General features: G+C 39.7%; 1 protein-coding gene across 1 annotated transcript in view; it reads right to left on the reverse strand.

The window, feature by feature from the left end:
- Nucleotides 1-306: 306 nt before the first annotated feature.
- The window catches only part of pid1 (phosphotyrosine interaction domain containing 1), a 36085-nt gene continuing 11616 nt past the window's right edge, over nt 307-24775 (reverse strand). Inside the window, exons 2-3 of the mRNA XM_015029583.1 lie at nt 17625-17771; nt 307-1836 (exon numbers count right to left, since the gene is read on the reverse strand). Of these exons, the coding sequence (XP_014885069.1) occupies nt 1336-1836; nt 17625-17771 (648 nt within the window). The 3' untranslated portion in view covers nt 307-1335. The remainder of the gene's footprint in view (nt 1837-17624; nt 17772-24775) is intronic.

Genomic DNA, 24775 nt, shown 5'->3' on the forward strand with positions numbered 1-24775 from the left:
ACACCCCACTTACAGTCGCTCCCTTCAAGATGTCGTGATAACGCGAGGCGGTTTGTGGAGCCTGGAGTGACTGGGCATGATATGACGTGCTCACAGTACGATGGACTCATACATTCAGCAGCGGCCAGGAGGTGTGAGCTGTTCACTCGGACGACTGCGGTTCAGGGTCCGACCACGTCGGCGACTGGCCCGCTCTGACTCATGGTTTTGCTTGGATAGTGTATGATAACGATTTTTTTTTAAAAGAGAGAAATGTAGCAAATGGTCACAGTACCATGTCTGATTTTGAGAAACTTCTTCAAACATAAAAAAAAAAAAAACACGATCCCCACCGTTTCATACACTTACTCCTCGTGTCTTTCTACTCTCTCGCACCCAGAAGCTTGCATTTTCATGCATATACATACAGAGGAAAAGTAAGCATCGACACCTACTGTACATACAAAGAAAAACATAAAAAGCACACACGCCACTGAGACAAGACAGGAAAGTGAGGCACATAATCTGACAGGCAAAATGTAGCCTGGATTTTGGTTTACATAAAACAAACGTCAGATGTAGACGATTAAGGTGTCTCAGACCGGCCCAGGCTTCTAGTCCAGTGAGAACTTCTAAAATATAATCTATTTCTCATTATGTCTTACAGACACTCTGTATCTTTCAGTACCAATAAAACAGAGACACACGTTGTCGCTCTCTCATTCAAGCTAAGTGACCACTTTTTGGGGATCACAAAAGGTAACATTAGTGAACGCCCCCCCGCCCTCCCTCTCCTCATCAGCATTTGCTGTTACGAAGGCAAAAATATTTCAAAAGAGAAACAGCTAAAGAATCATCGCCGGCTCTAAACTCTGAGTGTGAACCTAAAATAGGCCACCTATCTACTCTGGTTTGGTCCCTACATGGCAAGAAGAACAAAAAGGTTAGTATGGCATTGGGTAAAAAAAATTGCTTTGTGTTGTGGTAAAAAAAAAAAAAAAATGCACCACAGACAGGCTTTGAGAGGTGCAGAATAACAGAAGCTGAACAAGAAATGATGAGTAGCATTTTTGTAGGCCTTCAAACCCTCATGAGGGTCATAGAGTACTTTAATGTCTGTAAGGTCTTTATTTAAACCGTTTCATCTGCCTTTCCTTCACTCAATTTATAGGCTACTTCATCATCCTGGGCATGTTGGTTCATACAGTGGAGATATATATATATATATATTTTTTTTAACCAAATTTGAAATAAAAAGGGGACGACAGGGGAAACGAATAAGAGCAGTTATTCTGTCCATCCAGTCACCCCCTCAATTTGTCAGAACAGAAATCAAGAACGTAAGCGCCTTCGACTTCAGCCGTCATCTGGGGTTAAGTCGTCAGGCGTGGACGAGTCTTCCGCAAAGTCGTCTGTTGAGCCGCTCTTGTGAATGCGCCCGTCGCTGCTCATACTTTGGAAAGTCTTTCGGAAGGCCTCCATCATGGAGTGCGCCAGCTTCTTGGCCTCCAGTTTGCTCTCGCACTCCACGGCGTGACAATCCATCTGGAAGGACAGGTCGTCGTTGATCTCCCGGTAGATCCACGCAAATATGTTGGGTCTTACACTGTGGTCGGCGGTGCAGTAAGCGATGCGCGCCACCTGGTAGGCGTCCACGGTTACAGAGACTTCGCCGCGCTCATCCAGGTGGTGGAGGCGCACCTGGAAGGGGCGGATTTCCAGCAGGGAGTTGCTCGAGGGACTGGTGCCCTGCTGTTGGTCCAAGGCACGACGTTCCACCAGACTCACTACCGCCGACTCCGTGCAGCCTGACAGGAACTGGGTCCCGGAGATTGTCATCTTGCCCAGGTAGGTCACCTGCAGCAATGAAACAAACAAATACTCGTAAATTCTTTTGTTCTTTAAAATATTTAACAAAAACGAAAGTATTCTTCAAATTCTCTGTGTCATTTAAATAAAAAAGGGGGTCAAATACCGGGCATTTGAGAGACAGTGCTTATATTTAATTGTTGGTTTCAATGAGTGCCTCTTGTAGTGAAAAGTGAAGGTTTGCTACTGAGAAAGGACTGGGCCAAGGTCAAGACCCCTTGAGAGGAACTCCAACAGTGGGCTATGGAATGATATCTGCATAAATCGAAGTTAAAAATTAAATTATGTTAGCACAATTTTTTTTTTACAAAACTCTGCAAGGAGATACAAAATGACAGGCATAGACAGATGAAAATAGGACAAGAACTGTTGAAGTTATTGGTGTTGGCACAACTTCCTCATCCTCTCGGTCTGTTTGGCTTTTTAGCAGAGCTTCAATACATCACGAGTGACAGGCAAGATCACTAGCACATGTATTTTGTGGGTCAGAATCTCAATATTTGGAGTATGAATACTGATGATAAATAAGCACCTCCCGTATCAGTCTGGAGGGAATTCAAATTCAAAGTGAAAAACTGCAGCAGATGATAGAATCTTTGGATCAACTAACTACAAAAACAAATTTTCAAGTATTCACCGTTGAAGGGCTCTACAAGGTTAGGCTTTTCTAACAGCAATTGTATGTGTATTATTTACTTAAATGGTCGGAATAAAAAAAAAAAAAAAGGTATGTTAAACAGAACACCATAGTAATAACACCACGCAACAGGAGAGCGACAGACTCAGAAGATTGAGACGGATAAGAGGAAAGAGAAAAAAAAAAAAAAAGAACATTGCTGGAGATTTCTTTGGGAGCGAGGCCAATCTGAAGGCTGCAAAGGAATAATGGCTGACTTATGCACTCCTCTGCATACTGTTCTTTATGGTTTTATAAAAATACACAGAGGAGGAGCCTCAAAACTTAAACTGTTTTTACCCCCGTCTGTGTTTATTCTAGGCCAGGGAGACACTCCTGAACTCTTGGAGTTCATTACAGTTGGCTCCCAGCCCACGTTTGACACACGGCTGCAGACAACATGAGTGCAGTACTAAATGTGAATTGCTACAAAAAGATGTGTATCATTTTTGTAAACATTTACAGAGCAAGTGGCCTGCACGGCTCAATGCACATCTGCAAAATGTAGCGAGTCTGGTCTTGGTGATAAAAACTCTTGAGGGCTTTGTGTAAACCAGTGAAGTCCTTAAAATGTGTATATTGTGTTACTCAGATGATCGAATCTACAAAACAAAGCTCACTGAGAGAAGACAGCTTCAGACAAAAATGGAACCACAGCATGGGTTTGGGAGCCATCCTTCACTTTGTTCAGTCTCTGCTCAGATATGTGACTGAATGCGACCTTTCACATCAACATCAAGCAGTCAGTCTGATCGTCTCTTGTCAAGGTTTGCCGCTCAGTGCGGCAGAGTGCAACATTTCCCATCAGCCTTCAAAAATTTGCAAAAGCTCGAGTTAAGCAAAAAAAAAAAAATGTACTTCGAAATATAATTCCTATGTAAAAAAAAAAAAGCTCTTTGTGATTTCGACAACATGCATTATTAGCTAAATTATTGACACCACCTGAAATTTCTTGCATTTTGTCATGTTACTACTACAAATTTTAATGTATATTGATGGGATTTCATGTGATAGACTCAAGTTAGCACTTAATTATCAAGTGGGAGAAATTAGATGCATGTGTTGATTTTAATTTATTATTTTTACACGTAAAAGTTTGGAAAGTGTGGTGTGTGCATGACTGCTTACTAGCCCCCTCACTACATTACCCCGAAATAAAACACAGTGCACTAAGCTGGATAGTCATAAGAGTCCAGCTGCTCTGCAAAGACCTCAGACATTCTCTAAAGAAAATTGGTGGTCATGAATGAAACTGAATGTAAAGTTAGATTATAAAATACCATCCACACCTGTAATCGTTATATGTTCTCCATGCTCTAAATCATTCGGGATAATTTCCCGTCTAAATGTAATCAGTGCACAAACGGATCCGCAGTCGAGAAGTTTTAACACATGCCCTAACAAGTTCCTGTTTCTAGGAACCACAGGGCAGTTTCACTTCACTATTTTTGCAGAGCTGTATTATTTAAAGCATCATCAAGAAACAGGAAATGTGCTTTAGCAGTTTGACGGGGGAAAAACATGAAATTGTATATATTTTTTTACCACTTCTACCGAATATAACAAAGAATTGCCTTATAATCATTTTAACACGAGTCTCTTAGATTACCAGATTGCAGCAGAACATCAGTAATTTCTATTTCACGCAACAGTGGGACACCCAGACAGCACAGCTGTCAGCTAGTGCCTCATTTTCACTGGAGGCAGACGACTATTCAGTGCAGCCATTACGCCGAGTGTCAGCTGTCAACAGCAGTACATTGCACAAAGAAAGTGGATCCCTTTAAATTTAAGGGTTTTAAAGAAAAAAATATTTTAATTATCTTATTTTTTACTTTAAATATCTAGGGTTTTTTTTTTTTTTCAGTTATAGCCATACAAGGCAAACTTGTAATATTTTATACCTGGTTCAATCTAACTGTGATTTTGCATTGTTGAGTTTCGAATTAAACAATTTTAGAACCTGTTACAAACCTTTAGACAATAAATACAAAAAACAGAAGGTAGATGCAGTTTTCAGTTCAGTGTCACTCTGTCCCAGGGCAACTGAGGCTACAATGTAGCTTAGCATCACCAGTGTGTGGACGTGTGTATGAAAGGGTGAAAGACCGACTGCGGTTTAAAGCGCTATGCAAGAACAGGCCATTTCCATTTACCCTGACTGTAGCTTCAGGCTCTGCTGTTTGATATTTAATTGTGGTTAAAAGAAATTTCTCCAAGAGAACCGTGAACAAGAAGACAGTAAACATGGATTTGTTTGACCACTTATGGTTTCCAAGTCAAATAAATAGAGCGTTGTTGCTCTTCTAAGATCAGACCAAAGATAAACAGGAGGTTAATAGTTACTGAATTTCATTGTTTTGCAGCAACATTTTTTTTATTTTATCTGACCACCCAACAAGTGTTAAGAAAGGAGAACATTACAAAGAGGAAAGGAAAGTAGAGAAGTCGTCATGAGGAGGGAAAGGAGGAAGAGGCAGATTAGGAAACGACTCACGCTGAGATGGAAAGCAATAAACAGAGACTTTAGTACCATCATTAAGATTCAATAACAAGTGCTTATAAGTCAAGTTAAACAAATCCATTAGCCTGTCTTGCTCTGGTGTGTAGTGTAAATGTGTTAACATATAATTTAAAGCAGAGCAGAGACGTTTAACTGAGTTCAACTTAAAAAAAATGTTCTAACGTAAAGTGAGAAGAAAAATTATACAAGTCAGAAAAACAAAAACTGAAGAAAACAATGGGTAAAGCCAATGCAATGTTCACAATTAAACATGCACTTGAGTTTACAGGACATGAGAGCAGATAATCAACCCTAAAATTATTTATATAGCATATAAGCATACTTATCACTGATTGCAAAGTTAGATGTGTGTACGTTTGTTTTATTTTAAAAAAAAATATTTAAAAAAATAACACCCTGAATATACTGCAGATAACAATAGTAAAGATGCAAGCAGCATAAACCTTCACGTACATTAAAATAACACTTCCTGTGACTAAATCGGTATTTTAAAATAAGAACTCATCTTGAAACTAAACTTTTCAAACAAAAGAATACCCTCTGCTTCAGTTTGTGAACAAAAAAAAAAACTCAGTTCTGGAAGGAATGTACAAGATCATTTTTCAATTAAAAACACATTTTTGTTTTAGCATGTGACACTAGATGCAGAACTGGTGAAACCCTAACAGAGGCACTGAGTGGGTCTGTGCACAATCTGTCTGGAGGCAAGCTGAAGATGTGAATCTGAGACTAATTATGGTTTTGTTAACTCCTACAGTGAATCTGAGGGAGCGTGTGAGCGTCAGGTTGGTTTCTAAGAATCACGGCAAACATAATAAGAGGCAATTCTTTATTTCTTTCCTCTCATTTTCATTCATGCCTTCATCACCGATGGACGTTTACCATTTTGAGCCATGTCAATAGTGTTCGGTGTGAGACTGTCCACCTGGCCAAATATTACATTAGCATAAAAAAACGCTGAATTTCATATGGCTTGGGGTAATTCAGCCAACAATTGTTGCTGTGTAAATATTGCTCACATCGACATTGTGATGACGATACATTCACGACATACTGTAACAATGAAGAACATTAACTAAGAACTTGCATTCTGATCTCTGCAGAGAGGGAAGAGAGATGATCTCAGTTATAGAGCAGAATTGATCTTATTTAATTATCTCAGGGCCTAAAACCAGATGCTCGGCTGAGAATAACTCATGAAGAAAAGCAGTCCAGCTCTGGCAGGAAATTCATCAAAAAAAATTTAACTGAAATAAAAATAAAAAAATCCATCCATCAATCCATCACCAGCAGGGACACATCTGCTCTCCTCGACTCCGTCAGTCTGTTCACCAGTTGTTTCTGTGCTGACAAGTCAGGCAGGCAGCTTAAATCAACGCACAGGACCGCAGAGCTCTCCCCTCGTTTTAAACTTTCCATCTGTTTCTGTTCCACTCCAGTGTCTCCCCTGTCTTAAAACACTTTCTTTTACTCATCTGTTTCTCTTTCCCTCCATCGCCCCCCTCCTCTTCCTTTATATCCTCTACTGTATTATACCTTTATCAATGGCCTGCCTTCTATAGTGTTCCATCAAAGCAAACACGTTGACTTAAAGCGAAACACTGGGAAATAAAGATCGGCTACAGAAGAGGAGCCCTCGAGGCCATCAACTAGAAAGAATGCTATAAAGAAAATTGACAGAAAAATAGACAGGATGAGGGGCAGAGAAAAAAAAAAAAAAAGCAAAACAATGTCCCAGTAAATTTTCAATGGAATGCCGGTCTAGACGTGACACGAAACGGCCATACAGACCTGCTTTGTTGACGAGACACAAAAACAACAGAGAAAAGCGGCGAGAATGTTTGCGAGAGTAACAAAGGAGGAGGAGGAGGAGGGGAGTTAAACATTTGCATGTGTGGTGAAACATGTGGGCACTATTACTGACTCTAGTTTTCCTTTTCTGTTCTCGCAACAGTAGGAAAATCTCAAAGAGGCACCTGCAACACAAAACGTAGGTGATCAACATCAACGAGAGTTAAGCCGACATTTCATCGCACCTTAAAAGAATTTTTGAATTTTACTAGAAGGTTTCTATCTCAAAGTAATATTAATGTTTCAGAGTGGGCCAGCCAGATTCCTGACTCGACTCTCGCCAAGAATCTGCTAAGGGAGCCAAAGATACGGGTAGGAAGCCCTCCAGCCATAAATACTATGAGCTAATCATCAAGATAAATCATTAAAGTATCAGTCCGATAATAAAAGTTTGGTGAAATGTAAAAGAAAATAAAACATCCCAACAACTGCTGAGAAGGGTATACACTTTCAACACATTAAATATTTCATTTATACACCTTTTAGATTTTTTTTTTTATCTTTAAATTTGTTGCCCGTCTCACTTCTTTCAGAAACAAATTTCTTGTACGAATATAAAATATTTTAATCTGCCAGCCGTATGAGTAATTCTGGGCCTATGATGATTTCAGTCATGTATGAATAAATTAAACAACATTTAAACGCAATTCTAATACTAAACAAAGTACACAATACTCTATGCTATTTTCTATATGGCTGAGACAATAATGATGGCCTTACTTGGGCTAAGTTACCCTATATATTGGATCATGGGAGCATAGAAAATGTATGTGTTTTCAAACATAAGCGTCTTAATAAATCTGAACCTACTTTGTTTGTCAAATTGCTGCTGTTGCACAGGAATTTTCCCATTTCGGTATAATACAGTGCATTTGTCATCTATTAATTTCAAATTTCACAGCATTTCTTACACTATGTACCAAACTACTGAGACCTTTTCAGAAAAATTAGGATTTTTTTTTTTTTTTTTTTTAGTTATCAATTATGGATGCAGGATACATCTAGTTTGACATTAGTATCAGCTGATGTTACCCATGTTGTGGGCATTGATCCTATAAGTAAAACTGGACTGATATTAATGGTTATTTCCATCTTGCTGCAGTGAGGGGGGAGGAGTGGGAGTTGGCCAGGGGTCATGTGGCTGTGAAACTGATGGATCGCAGGACTGTGGGGTGATGAACTGAAGCGCAGAGGCGATTTCAGGGGTCACTTTTTCATGGTGTCTGAAAGGTGGGGAAATAAATATTATATTGTTAATTATTGATTACTAGAAATATCAATAAAGACATTAACATTGAATATCAGTAGCCGAAATTTTCTGACTGCCGCATCCCGAGTAGCCATTGTGCAGTCATCTACTTAGCTTCAGCTAAAGAGAAAATATGTGGCTAACTAAATATTGATAAGACATTCATTGCTTGTTTAATTTTTGATGTGAGGAATGGAGAAAGTGAGCACCGCCATATACACGGAGGCCATCTGGTCCAGCACTATATCACCTTGACAGGGTCGCCCGTGGCAATTTAACCCCAGTTGTTGGCTCAGATAGTTTGGCCAGTTCTCTTTGTAGGAAATTGGATTTTATGAGATTCCAAATGGAAAAACAACACTCAACAGGAAGAGACAGGAAGCCTCTTTCACATGGCTGCCACCACCGCCAGATGTGGGTGGAAACATCTACATCCAGTGCCACGTGGACAAGGTGGGAGGCATCATAATCTGGTTGAAGGGACATGAAATGACCTCTAATTGCCAGGAAGGAAAGACAAGCTGCTGTGTAAGTTTGAGCGAAACCAACTACATATTGGACCAGCCACACACAGATTTGGCTCTGGAAAGTTAGAAAGTTGCCTCTTTGTAGCTTCAAGATGTAGGAGGAAAGGTTCTGACTATCTGTGTTTGGCCACCAAACAGCAGCTGTTAGGGTTTCTAGAAAGTGTCCTGGAAGGAGTGTCATTTGGGGGGATTCTGTCTTTTGTCTTGGGTACTCCAGCGCCTATGGAGCCAATGAAGGAGTTTGGACTCAGCAAACATTATTTTTGTAAATAATCAAATGCTGTCAATCACCCTATATTTGGGAGCTGTAATTTCCAAAGCAGCTGACATACATAGTAACGACGTGTGGGAAATCTGTGGCAATATTGCAATATAAATGGAACAAAAACAGCTATTTGCTTTAAACTGGAACTGCTGGCTAAGCAGCAAAAGTTTTAGTTTGGGGCGGGGAGGAGAGGGCGGTGAGGTCGGGGGTCACCCTCGTGTTCACCATTAATTCAGTCAACTTTGCATTAAACAATCACGTTTGCGGCTGCGCTCAGCCACGGGCGCAAGTTGGCTCTCTTTGCAAAGCTCGGTTAAAATATAGCAAAAAGCAGTAAAACGAAAGAAGTCGCAGCATCTAAAGGGTGTAACCTCATAAAGCCAAATTAGACATTCTATAAAACTTGAGCGGAGCTGTACGTTCAAAGGACTGAGCAGAGAAACTAGATGTTTCAGACTTATTTGTCTGCATGCTAGATTATGCTGGAGACGGTGAGAACTAAGCCCATCAGGGTGGCCTTCAAGCATCTAGAGCAGCAATTTTAGTTAGAATACTAACAGTTTTGTTTTTTCCACCAATTGGTGAAATCTACTGTTCAAACTAGTTTTGGCTTCTGTTTAAAACGACATTCCTCAATCACAGTAGTGACGGGCAAGTAAGCCTGATATTCACTGATCCCAAGATAAATGCAGCAAACGATTCACTGCTACAATCCCACATGTTTTGGTCACAAATCAGAAGAATGTCCTCTAAGTTTTCTGGTAAGTGGAGCAAGTAAATCTGGAATTTGACTCTTTTTATGACTCACTGGATTAATATGCAACAATGAATGGAAACCACTACTTTTCCAAATGGCTCAGGACAAACTGACTTACAAGAAGGTAAGGAAGGGAAACTGTTTTGGAAACAGATGGGGAGAAACAAAGTGAGACACATATACAAGGGAAGGCAGGATAAACATCCGCACCTTGGCCACTGAGCCGATGGGAAGAGACGGGAACATCCTGGCACACTCGGACAGTGCGTCTGTCTAAGTCGGGATGAGGGCATACTTGTCTGTACAGAGGCATGCCTGCATGTGCATGAGAGGTGTAGCAGTTGGGCAGCTGCTGCCGCTGGAGCAACAGCTGGATCAGCTATTAACACAGAAAGGAAGCAAACAGACGGGAAGTAAGCAGGCGGTGGAGGAAGAAACACAAAGAGAGCTCAGTGAAGAGATACCTGTCCCCATGGAGAGACTCTGGGGATGTGAATACAGATGCAGAAGATAAGATGAGGATGTAGCTGTTGGGAAAAGGCTTCAGCCAAGCTTGATCTGGTCTGGGAACGGACCCTTTGTGATGATTAAAGCAGCAAAATGTTTCGGCTTCAGATAGTTTCTGGAGCTCAGTCCAAGGGCAAACAGATGGTGGAGAGAAAACACAGTCTGTACCCAATCCCACAACCTTCTGTACCATTTTGGCTAAAATGAACTCGGTGGGACGTTCTACAGTAAACAAAAGAACAAAGCAGCACAACTGACAAAGACAGAGATGAACGAGCAATTACTTCAGGCAGCAAGAGACCGCCATTTAACGTCCAACTGAGGATATTCCTTTAAAAGTGAATTCATATCTGTAATTTAAAAGTGTGAACCAAATTTGAAACACAAAGAGTGATATATTTTCTGTCAATGTTGAATTTGACTTACAGCTGAGAGAAACCCAAAGTTTGAATATTATATTTCAATTCAAAAAGGTTCTTAAAGACAAAAATGTTGACATACTGAACAGTATCTGTAAGTCTGCAGAATATAAACTCCTTGTTTGGTCAGGATTGTTTGACCTTTTGCGTCTTACATCCCTACTGGAGGCAAGACAGTGACGTCCTGCTGGAGAACTGTCTAGTCACCAGTCTCCACCATTATTGTGTTGGACATATCGCATTTCTGTATTTAAAAAAAAAAAATCCTTTCTTCATTAGTCTTGTGTCAATTAAAAGTTTTCAGAGAAACTAACATTTGAAAGCCACCATCAAAATGATGCTTGAATGAATGATTCCAACATGTCATTGTGTGCAAAACATGTATACAAGTTTGAAAGTTTGAACAAAATTTGTATTCATTCACATGCAACTATAAATATCACGTATATATTTAGTGAGTTTGTATAAAAACTCCAAATTCCTGTTCATTTTTAAGCCTTCCAGCCACAGTTGTGCACTAAAATGTAATCCAAGTATAATTTAACTGGGTTTAGACAAGATGGATCGGGCATACAGTCAGGACTGAAGATTACCTTAGCTTGCTTCCTGAATTGGCCCCCTGTGCCTGGAGCCTCTGACTGGGATCCCAGTGTTTGGAAATGCAACATTCCTCAGGAGCATGCTAACATTCCACTCAGACTTACTGAATCAGCACACTGCATCTGGCTCTGCTTGTCATGGCATGAAGTGTTGGATGAGGTTCTCGTTTCTTATTTTAAATGGAACAGCGTGCATTAACTGGTTTACTTTGGAACGTGACGGCGATCTGTGTGCTACCACAGAGAGTTGAAATGTTCCTGTGTCCAAACAGGCTCCTGTTTTTGGTGTACATGAAAGGTGCTTTTACAGACAAACCACCTTCCTTAAAGACCTTTCAACGTCCATAAAACGATGGCGAACTCTCCTTGAACACACCACAAAAGAGTGCCTTATAATAAAAAAAAAATCACCATATTTGTAGAGCTATGTAGATTGCCTAGCCAGACAAATGTGTTGGCACAAAGTACTTCTCCAAATATTTAGCACAAATAAGATTTTGCCTTGCTTTTTAATGACATGGACAACAAAGATGGCAACAATCAGTCTACTTCACAATAGGATATCTGCAAGTACTAACTGGTATTTTTTTTTTTTTTTTCCCAAAAAGAAAATTGCTAAACTTGTGTAAGCTATAAAGAGCATTTCATGGATTTTCAAAAGACAATTGAAAAATAGTTCAATCCTTTTCTTTTTCCATGCTTGCTTGACTCATCATGTTAGAGGATCCAAGACCTGTGGTCAGTGACTAACAGGCTTTCTGACACTGGACAGCATATTTTACTCCAGTATGCCTCAATAGTCTTCAGAAATAATTGTGTTCTGCAGAGATTCATGACTTGCCACAGCAAAGCAACAAAAGCTAAAATGAATCCACTACGTTGTTTTACAATATGTATGGTGTTTGTCTCCTGATATCCGGTTTTCTCTAAATAGTCCAAAAATCATTCTTCCAGTTTCTATGGGGGCTGTTAACACACATGATGGTGAATTCCAGACTGGTTTGTTTTTGTTGTTGTTGTTGGAGCCCACCTGAAGCCAGTTCTATTCAAAGAGTGGCAGATGGAAAAATAAAAACAAAAACGTTACGATCCTTGAACACGGAGTTCAGTTTGAATGGTTTCTCCGGGTCCCTATTTGCATTTCCTCCTGCGTCCATTTTCCTGCCACATTATTTCGTAGCCCTTACCACTAGACTTATTTTTTGCTTCCTGAGGTCCTCAGACAGCTCTCATTTGCTCTCTCAACCATGACATCAAACTACCCAGAAGCATCTTTGTTGCCTTAAAAGTGCTGATTAAAACCAATTGACACCAATTGTCCTAATTAAGGTTAAACAATAAGAAGAACTGACAACTACTGGATTTTTGGTACTTTCACACAGTCTATACCAGGTTTCCAAGTTAATTTATTTTTACATATTCAAAATAGTTTCTCCCGCCAGGTTGATCATAGCAAAACTTACTTTAAAAACAACATTGATCCTTTTCAATAATGTGGTATTATCCAAAACTTGACTTAAAACCCTTAAAAAATGATTTATTTTTTAAATTCATTTTAACACTTGCTTGGTAACAATATAAATATTTAGATTTTTGATCATCCTTTACTTCTGTTTTCTTGCTCCTACAAATTGATTCTTGTGGATCCCACCAGCCCCTCACATCCATCACCACTATTAACTGGAACAAGTGTGATCAAAGCAAAAACATCGCCAGCAGCTGTCGTCCAATGTCTAACTGATCTGAGAAATATGATGACCAGCAGCCGGACCTGATGATGTGCACAACAACTGACTGCATCTGGACAGTGGCATGACGACTGTGACACAAAGCTCGGCTTTGGGGAAATCCCTCAAAGTTGATGGTTGCAAGCTTCATTTTTCCACAATGGGAGCTATGTGTGATCTGCAAGCTCATACGGCTTTTGAGTTTGGTGGACCACCTAGTATCACGTCGCAGGCCAAATTGATCTGTAACGAGAGGTTCCTAGTTAAATTCTTAAGGCAGAACCATGAAGTAAAAGGGACAAAGCAAGGAGGTCATAGAAATCCAAGACTGGATTTGGAAAGCCTCATGGTCTTTGTTTTCAAACAGCTCTGTAAGAGAAGCTGTCAGTGAAAACAGTTTGGAAAAGAGCAGACACTTCCATAAAATACTTGGCAGGAACAATCTATCTGTTGAAGTTTATCATGAGAAAACTTTAACTGACTGAAGTTGCTCCTAAGAAAGAGTAACTCTTGGCGACTCACGTCAATAAGAGAACTAAAAACATGTTTCCCGCTATGAAGAGCGCGGCGTTGTTTTTGCCACTAGTCGTCCAACTACACATAGCTCGCAGGATCAGAACCGACTCATTCGGGACTTGAGAAATATCTGTAGTTGCCAAAATTGGACACGGAATGATCCAAAGTATCTTAGCAGCCACCAACTTATTACAGCCAACTCGGAAAGATACAATTTTATGCAGTTGGAATTTCCTGAATTTTACAAGAATGTATCCGAGTCAAAAGCCCAGGATTTGGTGTCACTAACTCAAAAATACTGAGGCTGAGCCTCGGATTCAGTGTTTGGATTTCGGTACAGTCCTGAAATCCATCTCAGTCTGGCTCTGCTGCTGACAAGTTGCAGTACCAGCAATGAAAACAGAGTAATTATCGTGAGCAGGAGTCAGGACTCTTTCCTAATCCTTCAACGCTCTAGTTTCCTTACAAACAAAGCGTTTTTGATTCTTTATGCGTTGCTTGCCTACTCTGTTGCCAAGATCAACTGATTTGGACTGAGGTGTGTAAACAAAATGTGTGCCTTCCTACCCACTGACAAAATAATACAGAGATGTCTGGACACTGTCAAAGTTATAAAAGCAAGCTAACATATTAATAATCTGTTCCCTTTTTATCTCTAAACCTAGAAGATGATATTAAAAAGAGTATCTAGTAATGAAAAAGACAAGACCATTTGCAAGGAGAAAAGAAACCCTCGGTCGTCTCAACCTACAGGGCTACGAATCATCTAAATGTTGCAGCTGTGCACCCTGTTCCTCCTCACCGAATGAGAAGAGACAGGGCGTCCAGCATTCGTCTGACATCAGAATACAAAGTACAGAAAGACGGAAAGTCACAACAAATAGACAAAAGTGTGGCATGTATCGTTTCTGCAGTATATACTTGGAGAAACAATTACACTTTCTCCCAAGCGGCTATTTAGAGTAAGGGCACAATGCTTGAACCCACATCCTTCATTATTATCTTATACTGGCAACTTTTTAAGCACCCTGACTTAATGTGTCAATTCAAAGTCTATTGGAGTGTAAAAAAAATAATAATGAGGTAAAAAATAAGAGGTGGTCTTGGTAGGTAGACAGGACAGTAGACGATTCCTGCCATCCTGCCTTCCTGTAAACTGTTAGCATGAAATACTAATTGGAGAAACAGGGAAGTGAAAGAAAGAAGATCTGAAACATTATTATGCTCCAGCATATAAAAATCAATCAGAGAAGTCCGGCAAGTATTTCAGAAAGGAACTAAATCTCCTTGTTTGTGCTGGTTTTCTGCCACAAAAGACAACCACGTCTCTTGAGTAGTAAAGCAGAGGAGCAGGTGGGCAGACAGACATTCAAACAGACAGGTATGAACTCAGATGGGAACTTCCACAGGACAACAGATCCAGACAACGAGGCACAAAGGCCGGCATGCGAGGTAGTAGCCCGCAGACAGAAGAAGACTGTTTTGTAGCGAGAACGCGTGTTTGTTTGGCCGGTATTACACTGAAAATACGTAGTGGTATCCACAGCAACGTGGCTTTGGCATTTTCAGTGCTGTTGGAAAGAGCCACGAGTCAGAAGAGGAGCAGCCAACGAGTGAATGCTGGGATTCACACTGTACAGCGAGAGACACCAAGTCTACAAGGGAATATTCGCATGGGTCATATAGACATTTCCCTCAGCAGTAGATCAACATTTAACTTCTGATTTAAACCGCACATCATCACTCTAGAGTTTAGGAGACTTGCGCCCGAGTTTTTACTGCCTTCTGGCTTTGAACTGAATATTTTATTATGAAAAACAAATCTTTCTTATTGCACTTCAAAACGAGAATAAAATCTAAAAAAAATAAAAAAATGAACAGGGACAAAATAAGATTTCCTGTAGGTCCTGACTGGAGGTGAGCTGTGTGCTCATTTGTCATCCCAATCAAATGAGCAGACAGACATGTAATCTGACAGAAAGACTCTAGAGTTCAGATTACAGATAAGCTCTAAACTCTGTTTTACTTTGGCCAGGAGCTCAATATCACCTCAATCTGTTGATTAAATGAAAACGTACCTGATTGTCTGTGGAAACGCAGCCTTACAGTATTCACCTTAAGCTTTTTCAGAGTTTGTCACATTAAAACCACAAACTAATGTATTTATCGGGAATTATACCCAACTCAAGATTTTTGGTGCAGCAATAAAGATCTATAAAATGTGAGATGCGTCTGTATTTATTCTCCAGTGAGTCAATCCTTTGCAGAAACACACAGCTGCAAGTGGTTCCTGCCATTTCTTCACCAGCTTTGCACGTCTCATAATGGAACATTTGGACCATTCTTCTCCCATAGCTCAAGTCCTGTCACATTAAATGGAGAAACTTTGTGGACAATCGTTTTTATCTTGCCACAGATTCTCAACTGGATTTACGTCTAGACTTGAAATAGTCGATCTTTAGCAAATAAATATGCTTTGATCTAAAACACTGGTCTACACACCAGTCTGGCTGTAACATTCGGTCTTATTGTTCGGCCTAAGCCTTTTCAGCCTTCCAAGACAGTAGGCTGCAAAAGACTTTTGGTAGGTCTGTAGTTGTGCCATAACCTTTCCATTTTCTGGTTATAGAAAGGACGATTGTTTTACAACATATTCCTCCTAGAAACATCTCCACAGCTTCGTTCCTCACATTTCTGCTGTGTTCTTAGGTCTGCATTATGCTTTTTTTGTCACCAATGTTCTCTGACAAACCTCAGAAGGCTCCGACATACTTCATCCGGTTGATACAGCTCTGTGTGTTTCCGTATTTTAACATGCTTGGACAGCAATGTTGATATTTTGCTTCAACTAGTTCCACTATCTGGCTTTCGTATCCGCAAGAGACGTGAATACTTTTGAGAGGCGTTCATCTAACATGATGAGGAAATACCTATGTTTGTACGACTTTTCATGGAATAACTACTATAATAAAAAAGAACGATAAATGGCTAATAACTCGTGGATAAAAGCTGGAACGGATGAAGCCTTGAAGGTTTCACAGAAGTGCAGAATTTATACTAAGATTAAATTATACACATGTAGACCGACTACAGCTTCTTCAGGCAATCGTTTAAACAGGATGTCAAAGGGAATCAGAGTAAAGGGGGTTAATATGCATCCTCTTTATAATTTTTGACTACTTTGTTTTGGTCAGTCACACTGAATACCCAAAAGTTTGTGCTTATAGGACAACAAACGGTTAAAAACATCAAGTGGTATTAATACTTTAGCAATGTACTGTGAATAGGTAATGTATCTGGTCCTGATACTACAGCAGCAGAGTGAAACAAAAAGGGGCCACAAGGAAATTCTTGCCACTACTACTTGATCTTCAGCAGATAAAAATCCTGAAAACTACACGCTGCCGGGTGTCTCGTGTGTCTCTGAGCTGGACTGGACTGCACTGCTCTGCAAACAGAAAGGGTCACATTAAAACTTCAGGGTGTTTCTGTAAAGAGCCAAAAAGGCGCCTCTCGCCGTATCTTTTCCTTTTTTTTTGTTTTGTAGTCATCCGTATGTGCTCAACTTCTTCTCTTGTACAGTGATCCAACAAACACAAGCATCAACAAGCATAGGGACTGAGTGTTCCACGTTTGTGTTTCCTGGCAATAATACCAGTGGGAGTTTATTTTGTCCTCTTAGAGAAGCTGCCAAATATAAAAAAAAGGTTTATTTTAGTGAGGGGAGAAGTTGGGAAATACCTCCCTTTTCATCACGTTTACTAATGACACACCAGATTTCAATCAGAAAGTCACAGAAAACTAAATTCTCCCACTGAAGGAGGCTCTCAAAGGCAGGCAAGCACACAAAGACGTTTGGTAATTTGTTAAGAAGTTTCATTTCAATCTGTACCGGTGTGCTTCCTGTTTTGAACCTGGAGAAAAAGAGAGGAGTTTAAATTACACAATGTTTTAGATCTAAACTCTACAGGGAAACTAAAGGCTCACCCAGACACAGAGTCTGACAAAAGAGCGCTGCAGAATCAACAATGGGGAAATTATTTATCTTCTGTGAGTAAAAAGGAAAAGAAAAACATTTGGATTACGGCTCTGTATTAATGCTATTATGCATTCCGGATCAGGGTTGGATTTGAGGATTATCAGGCTCATGTGATCCTACCTTGTATCCCGTGTGGGTCCTGCTCTTTGCGTGCGGCGTGGCAGAGCAGAGCTCAATGGCCTCGGGCTCATGAAAGATCACCGTGGGCAGGGGCTCCTTCCTCAGTGTCAGCACGTTTAGCTTCGTCTTCAGCATTGTCTGAAAGTGCTGATGGAGAGAGGGAGATGAAAGCGGTGAGCTGTAGGCCAACTTCCAGTAAACCTGCTACAAGGTGGATGCGCGTCACAATGCAGAGATTAGGGATGAATGCTCCTTCAGGCAGGCGAGCGAGTTTTACTAGTTTACACCATGGCCACGGTCAAATCCAGCAATATTCCTGACTTATAAACACTAGGATCTGGTGTTCATTGTAATAATAAAAAGCAGCCAGTTTGAAATCTACCGCTTACATTTTAATAGGTGCAAACTGAAGATGAAGTCCTGAAGTAGGATTGGTGTGAGAAGTTTATTATGCCCCATGTGAAACGTGAGGAACAGATGAAGGGAGCCCCCCCCCCGATCCCTTCCTCTCTCCATTAAAATAACAGAAGCTGTATAATCTAATACTGCACTTCACTGCCAATGTTTCCTGAAGCCGAGCAGAACCAAATGCTCCATGTGGTTCGGTGCACTTGCAACACCGTGCAGTTCTGGGGCCTTCTCGGAGCGGTCGAAAAGTAAACCGAGCGTTTCCTGAAGGAGCCCACGCTGTGACTGCTCGAAGCTGTCGCAGCTTGTCCGTGGCTGTGAAACATGCCTGGCGCAGCTCATTCTGGTGGCTCCCGTGATCAACGGCGCAAGAGTTATAGCAGCTTGAGATTTATCCGCAAAGAAACCTGCAGATGATTGTTAAGTTACTGCAAATGAATATGCAACAAGTCAAATTAACTGTATGTGTTCAGATGTTCTAATGATTGGAGGGGGACTCACTGCCGTACAGTGCTGGGAAAGACTACTTTTTTTATTTATTTAAAATTATACACATACAAAGTAAACCAGAGAAAAAAATTTCAAAAAAATTAAAATTTTGATTTTTCTTTCATAAAGACTAAAAATGTATCAATTGATTGCTTTTTTTAGCTGTCGACGGATAGCTGTATTGATAACTTTGATGATGGCATTTGACACAAAATAATGTTTATTACTCGTTTCACAAATGGTGTCTAACAGTTTTACGATGCAAACCATTTTGAACTGCCTCATGCTGAAATGTGCTGTACAAATAAACTTGATAACTCAACCTGTCAAAGTGTGAAGTAGTATTTTTTAAAATAAAAATGCTAATATTATGCACATTTAGTGACTCTGTCAATATACCAGTTTAGATTATAGTAGGTAAGATGTTAAAGCTCTTGCAAAGTGATAGAAATATCATGCTAACAGAAAAACAGTGAGGATAATAGGGGTTAACAACAACCTGTATTATTATTGCAATTTATTTCAGCGTGCTTAATAACTTTGGAAACGGTACACTGTTTCCTCATGCTGTCACACAACATCGAATCTGTAAGCAAACCTTTTAACACCCATGTTCCTAATTAAAGCGCATCAGATTGTTTCCCCCTCAACTCAGAAATAATGATGAATTAAGGAGATAAATTTTCATATAACACCCTTAACTCCTAATAGTATTATTATTTTATAACATGTAATTAATTATATAATTTCACATACCCACATCTTTTCATTCATTATGGTTCTGATCCTCGTTTCTGATACATGGACAGTGTCCTAAACCCTTGGTCGCCCAAAAATGACCATATGTGATTTATTGGAGTCATATAACATTATTTTACAGTAGAACATAGAAAATGACTGCAAAACATCAGCAGAGCACCAAGGGAGGCTCAAAATAACTCATGTTGAGTACAAAATTACAAAATGCCCAGCGAGAAAAACTCCTTTTCATAAACTGGCCAAGAAAAAGAACAAAAGTGCAAAATAAAAAAAAAGCCTCAGGAGTAAACTGACTACCACTTCTCTTTTCTCTTCATTACCAATGTCTTTCAAGCCTGTCTTTGTTCCTGGCAAAGATGGACTTGGATGAGTTTCTGGCTAAAGCTTAAGCGGACCAATTGAAAAGGAGACCTGAGTGCATCATACTGTTATACTATATACTATTTATGAATCACTCCAGAGTCTGAAGCCATGCATCAAGCTTTATTACCCCTTCAAACTGTCCAGGAAACATTAAACTAAGACATTGGGATGAACTTGAACACCTTCCACTGAAAGGCAACTCGCAGAGATAGATTACCTTTCAGCCTAAAGTTAATTTGAGAACTCTTCCCAACAATTTGCATTGACGATAAAAACAACCTTCATTTTTGCAATGCGTCCCACTGCATGTGCTTTTCAGCAGGAGCAAACGGGAAAGGGTCTTTCTGTACTAGAGTTGAGCTCTAAAAAGAATAGTTTTATCCAACAGATGGTCGACATTCAGTGAAAACAGCCATTGCTGCCAAGCAAGGCTTTCATCAGCCCCACAGTGTTGCCTTTCAAAGCCAAAGAGAGAGAACCCTGATCAAGATAAGGAAACATATTTGGTGGCCACTCCCATGAAAACCAAAATATTTTCCTGCTTATCAACATCGGTTACAGTAAAATTACTCAACTTAGAAAACATGGCACTGTATTCATCTGCATTGTATTGGCTCTTTAATCAGATTTTAAAGGACAACGGCCTACAGTGCATCTCGCTACCTGAAAAGAAGTGAAAGAAAAAGCATGATGGACTTGTGAAAGTAAAGCCATATGTGTGGTAGGGCTCAACGATCTCCGCGACAGCACTTTACAGCTGCCCGGCAGTGGCTTGCATTCATACACTTGGACCCGGTTCGAAGTTGGGGGGGGGCTAAAAGGGCAATTTAGAGGGTGGTGCAGATAAATGGTCCAAGTCTAGTGCTGCTCTGGAATTCCATTCACAATATTTTCATTACATTTAAAATGTTTTCTTAATTTTATTTATTTAGTCCCCATAGTCTCCTCATCAAGTTACTGTGCATTTAATTGCATTTTTGACTTTTACTTGGCTCGTCTCCGGCATAAGACCGGCGAGGGTTAGGTTGGGTTGATTGGAACTGCTGTGGGACGAGACACATGTTGACACATTAAACCTTCTGCTGTTGTAAGACCACAACCCATTTCCAAACCGAAGGCCTCGTTCAAAAATATAAATAAAGTATTGTGTCAATATTGACACCCGAGCAATCATTAAATGGTAGGCTCAGCACATACCAGTTAAATGTTGGGTTTCAGTGAAATCCACATACTGAAATAAAATTCTGTAGCTACAAATGAGAGCCCATTATATCTCAGTGTAGCTGTCTTGGCTCTTTGCAGAAAGTGACACTGGTTACTGATGGACATAAGATGTCACTGACAAACTTTCTTTTTCTCGGTTTAGCCAAAATAGCCTTGGTTTGGTAAGTGACAGCCAGCTTCAACACCTAGTTTCTTCTAAGGTTCAAGGTTTACAAGCTGACATCTAAAAATAAAAAGTGCAGAGGAAAAAAATACTCTGAGTCTCATAGTAGAAACATGCATACTTTTAAAAAACAATGGCTTCAAAACGTAAAATTTCAACATAGCACCTTTGTGATTCATTGTTGTTTCAGTACAATGTCAAATAATCTGCCTGTGTGATAAGAGGGACCCTTCCCCAACCTATTGCTGTACAGTTTTGCTTATCTAGCTTGAAGAAAAGCATCAAAACTTTCTCCTCAGTTACAACAAACAGAAAATCAAAGTGTCATCAATCACTTCGTCTGGAAACAATTTTAAAACTAAAGTGTGATAGTTTAATGCCTCTACCACAGGCTGCACCTGAACAGAAAGTCCAACAAATTAATGAGCCATCAGCCAATTAAGACGTGGGTTGCCCTGCTAAGAAAATGTAAGGAAATGTACACAATTCAGTGCAGCTAGAATTTGTTTTTGTTAGTATTAAGTTAATTTGATAATTATATAGGCTGCATATGATTGTTTCAGTGTTTTGTGTGGACAGTTTGACAGCGCTAAACTACGGTGTTTTTGCTGAACATGAAACAGTAAGAATTTTATGAACGGCCGATTCCTAATATGCGGAAACGGTAATGCACAGAGTTTGATTTAAGGCTCTGATAAAACAGAAATATGATGCTGAGTTGAAGGAAAGCTTGAGTAAAAAGAAGGTTGGAAAACGGCCTGATCGAGCCAGACCAGTGATCTGTCAGGGACGCTTTATAGCATGTCAGTTATTTTATGACTAAGTGCTCACTTAATGAGCATTTACCTCATGGCGTTCGTCCAGTTATACAATATTAGCAAAAAAAAAAAAAAATGCTTGGCCAGACGTACATCCAACATTGCTGATTTATTTCTCACTCTAATCTCCAGCAATCTTATTATTGCTGAAAATCCCTAGTGTCAGACATAATGCAGTGTGCATTTTTCTGCCAAAGTCTCTTAAGCAAAACCGACTGTAAATCTGAAAACAAATGTAATTCAGCAATGTAACAACCACATCCATAAGAAATCAAAGTCAAGAGTGTTTTGTGATGTTTGCGTCCTGTTGTGACGGGTTTAACAGTTCACAGATGGCAAATTAAACTCAAAGCCCTCCGAGGCTATGCCTAGACAAAAAGAGGCTCTCAGGTCAATACGATGGGAAGGTACTCAATAAGAGGGTGAAAAACAGCCACTCAGCCTTACAGAGTCACGGTTAAAGAGACGGGATCGTGACAAAAGTGTAGGAAACAGCTGGAAATGATGTTAAGTCAGCCAGACAGATGTGTGTCTCTGAAAGCATGAAATTAGGAAAAAGAAAAAAATAGCCCCTCTTGATGCACAAACAGCTACTGGTTCATCCCAAAACCAAAGGAGCAATAAGTCATGTTCCACAGATTTGAAGATCAAAACTGTGGATAAACTGTAATATCAGGCTGTGTCACATGTTTCAGCAAAAAAGTCCAAACATGTGAAAACGGTTAGAAAGAACCAAGAAAAATGAGTCAGCTGTTGAAATTGTGTGGCCTGTTAGAAAGCATCAAGGCAATGTCTGTTTAGAACATGCTCAGAAAACATGAGCATGTTTTCATTCTCGGATGTGAGCACGCATTTGAGATTTAGGAAGCTGTACGACTAAACTCATTTTAATATCCCTTGACAAAAAAAAATTATAATAATAATGCGCACAGCCGTGATTTCTCCGGATGCTTGTGAAGTGCTTTGAAAAAAGCCATCAGTAATCTGATGCTAGATGAAAAGGAGGCATTATGTTTCGTCACAAAACGAAAAGGTGGGCACACACTTGAAGATGAACATAAACGATAAAACCAGGCATGGATTGGTAAGAGATTCTCAAAATAAAATACCATAATCTCACAGCATTTCCAGACAGCATCTTTTCTTTTCTGTCAAAAATATTTCTAAGGAGCAAAGTTTGCCTGTTTTGCAAGCAGGTGGAAAGTATAGCAGCCGTCTTTCAGCCACCTGACTGGCAGTGGGCAGCAACAAGTAGAGGAAGTGTGGTGTTTTGAATTTGTCTTATAACTAAGGAAATTCCAGTTATTCAGTCACTTTCTTTGACATCTCAGGAAAACGACTTTAAATTGTAAGAATAGTATGATGGAAAATGTTGGCAACCATTTTACATCTCAGTACACCTCAACGCCGCCCGGGTCCACTACCGCTTGTTAAAGTTTCCCAATGTTGCTCTTTTTTGTTGGGATATTGCAACATATCTATTCAAGAAAACACCAGTTGTTGATCAGGGGAAAAACATAAACCCCATGGCAGGAATGTAACCCGTCAGCCATGTTATGCAACATAGATTAAAACCTTCCCCCAACTGTGCCACAAGGAGCCACACTGTTCACAAAATTGTTTTAAGGAACGAGGACGAAATATATTTTTGTCACAAAGTGGCTTTGCCTCTTGGGTAAACAGGATGAGAGCTAAAAGTAATACTTGAAATGGATCATTCATGAAGTCGCCCCTCGGCACGGGGTCAATGAAGCCACCACACCTCGTATTTCCAAACAATGACTTCACTTTACTTTGAGGCTTTAACCTTACATTACTGCAAACTGGTGTTTACAACCTTCCCCTGTGTTCCTTTGACGGTTTATGAGGAGAAATGCAACTGATTAAGCTCGACTCTGTGTGGTACAGTGGGGGGGGCATTCCTACAAAGAACTACAAAGCGAAGGAGGAAGAAGGGCCGTGATTGGATGCTGTGTTTGCTGGGGTAGCTCTGTGGGAAGAAGCAGGTATTAAAGCACCGCAACCACAGACCCCGAGGGTGGCAATCTCCGGCTAGCGGTAAAAACATCGGCAACTCTTTGACTTAAACAATGAACCCAAGCTGCTCGAACAGAGCGAAGGCATCGTATGGAATTAACCAGGTCACGTACGCAAGGAACCGAGTTATTTTGAATGTGCGGCTTGTTCGTCTGCTCTCATAGAATTCTCTTCAGAGTCTCTTAAAAGTTTTCGCGTCGAGCCAAAAATTTATTTTTGTAGAATTGATAAATTATTTTGAACTTCATATGTTTAAGAGGTAATTTGTTTAAGAGGTAGAATTACCTTTAAATCCAATTGTCATACGCGAGTAAATTTTCCTTTTTTGTCTCACTAATACAACTCTGAATAGCTTAGCTATTTTTTTAGCAGTGTCACAATAAGAAAGCAGTGTAGATTAACTAATAAATTGTCTTTTTTAGCCATTTTTTACTCTTTTGGTAATTCTTAAATATAAATTAATATGCATTAAAAATTATACATAAATAATAAAATAAAATCTATGTAAAGTTGTAGATAGTATATATCACTAAACCATTATTTGTTTAAGTTATAGCTTTTAACCTGCATCCCAATTAGCTGTACCAGAATAAATATTGCTTAAAATAAACATGGATGTTTTATGAATGTTAAAATCCACCCTGCAGTAAATAACACTATTTGAGGTTTTGTACCAGCAGTTTTGACAACAAAGATATAAACAAAACATAGTATAATGTTGGGATTTGGAAATAAACAAATACATAATGTCAATGTGAAATTTATTTATACAGCACTTTAAAAACAGGTGTAAAACAGCACCAAAGTACTGTACAAGAACGATAATAAAATAAGTTGATGAAAAGAAAAAGAGAAATATTACAAGAAAAGAAAAAAATTCCATATACGTA

Source organism: Poecilia latipinna, unplaced genomic scaffold (assembly GCF_001443285.1).
Source record: "Poecilia latipinna isolate Pla-1442-1.1 unplaced genomic scaffold, P_latipinna-1.0 Scaffold157, whole genome shotgun sequence".
NCBI lineage: Eukaryota > Metazoa > Chordata > Actinopteri > Cyprinodontiformes > Poeciliidae > Poecilia > Poecilia latipinna.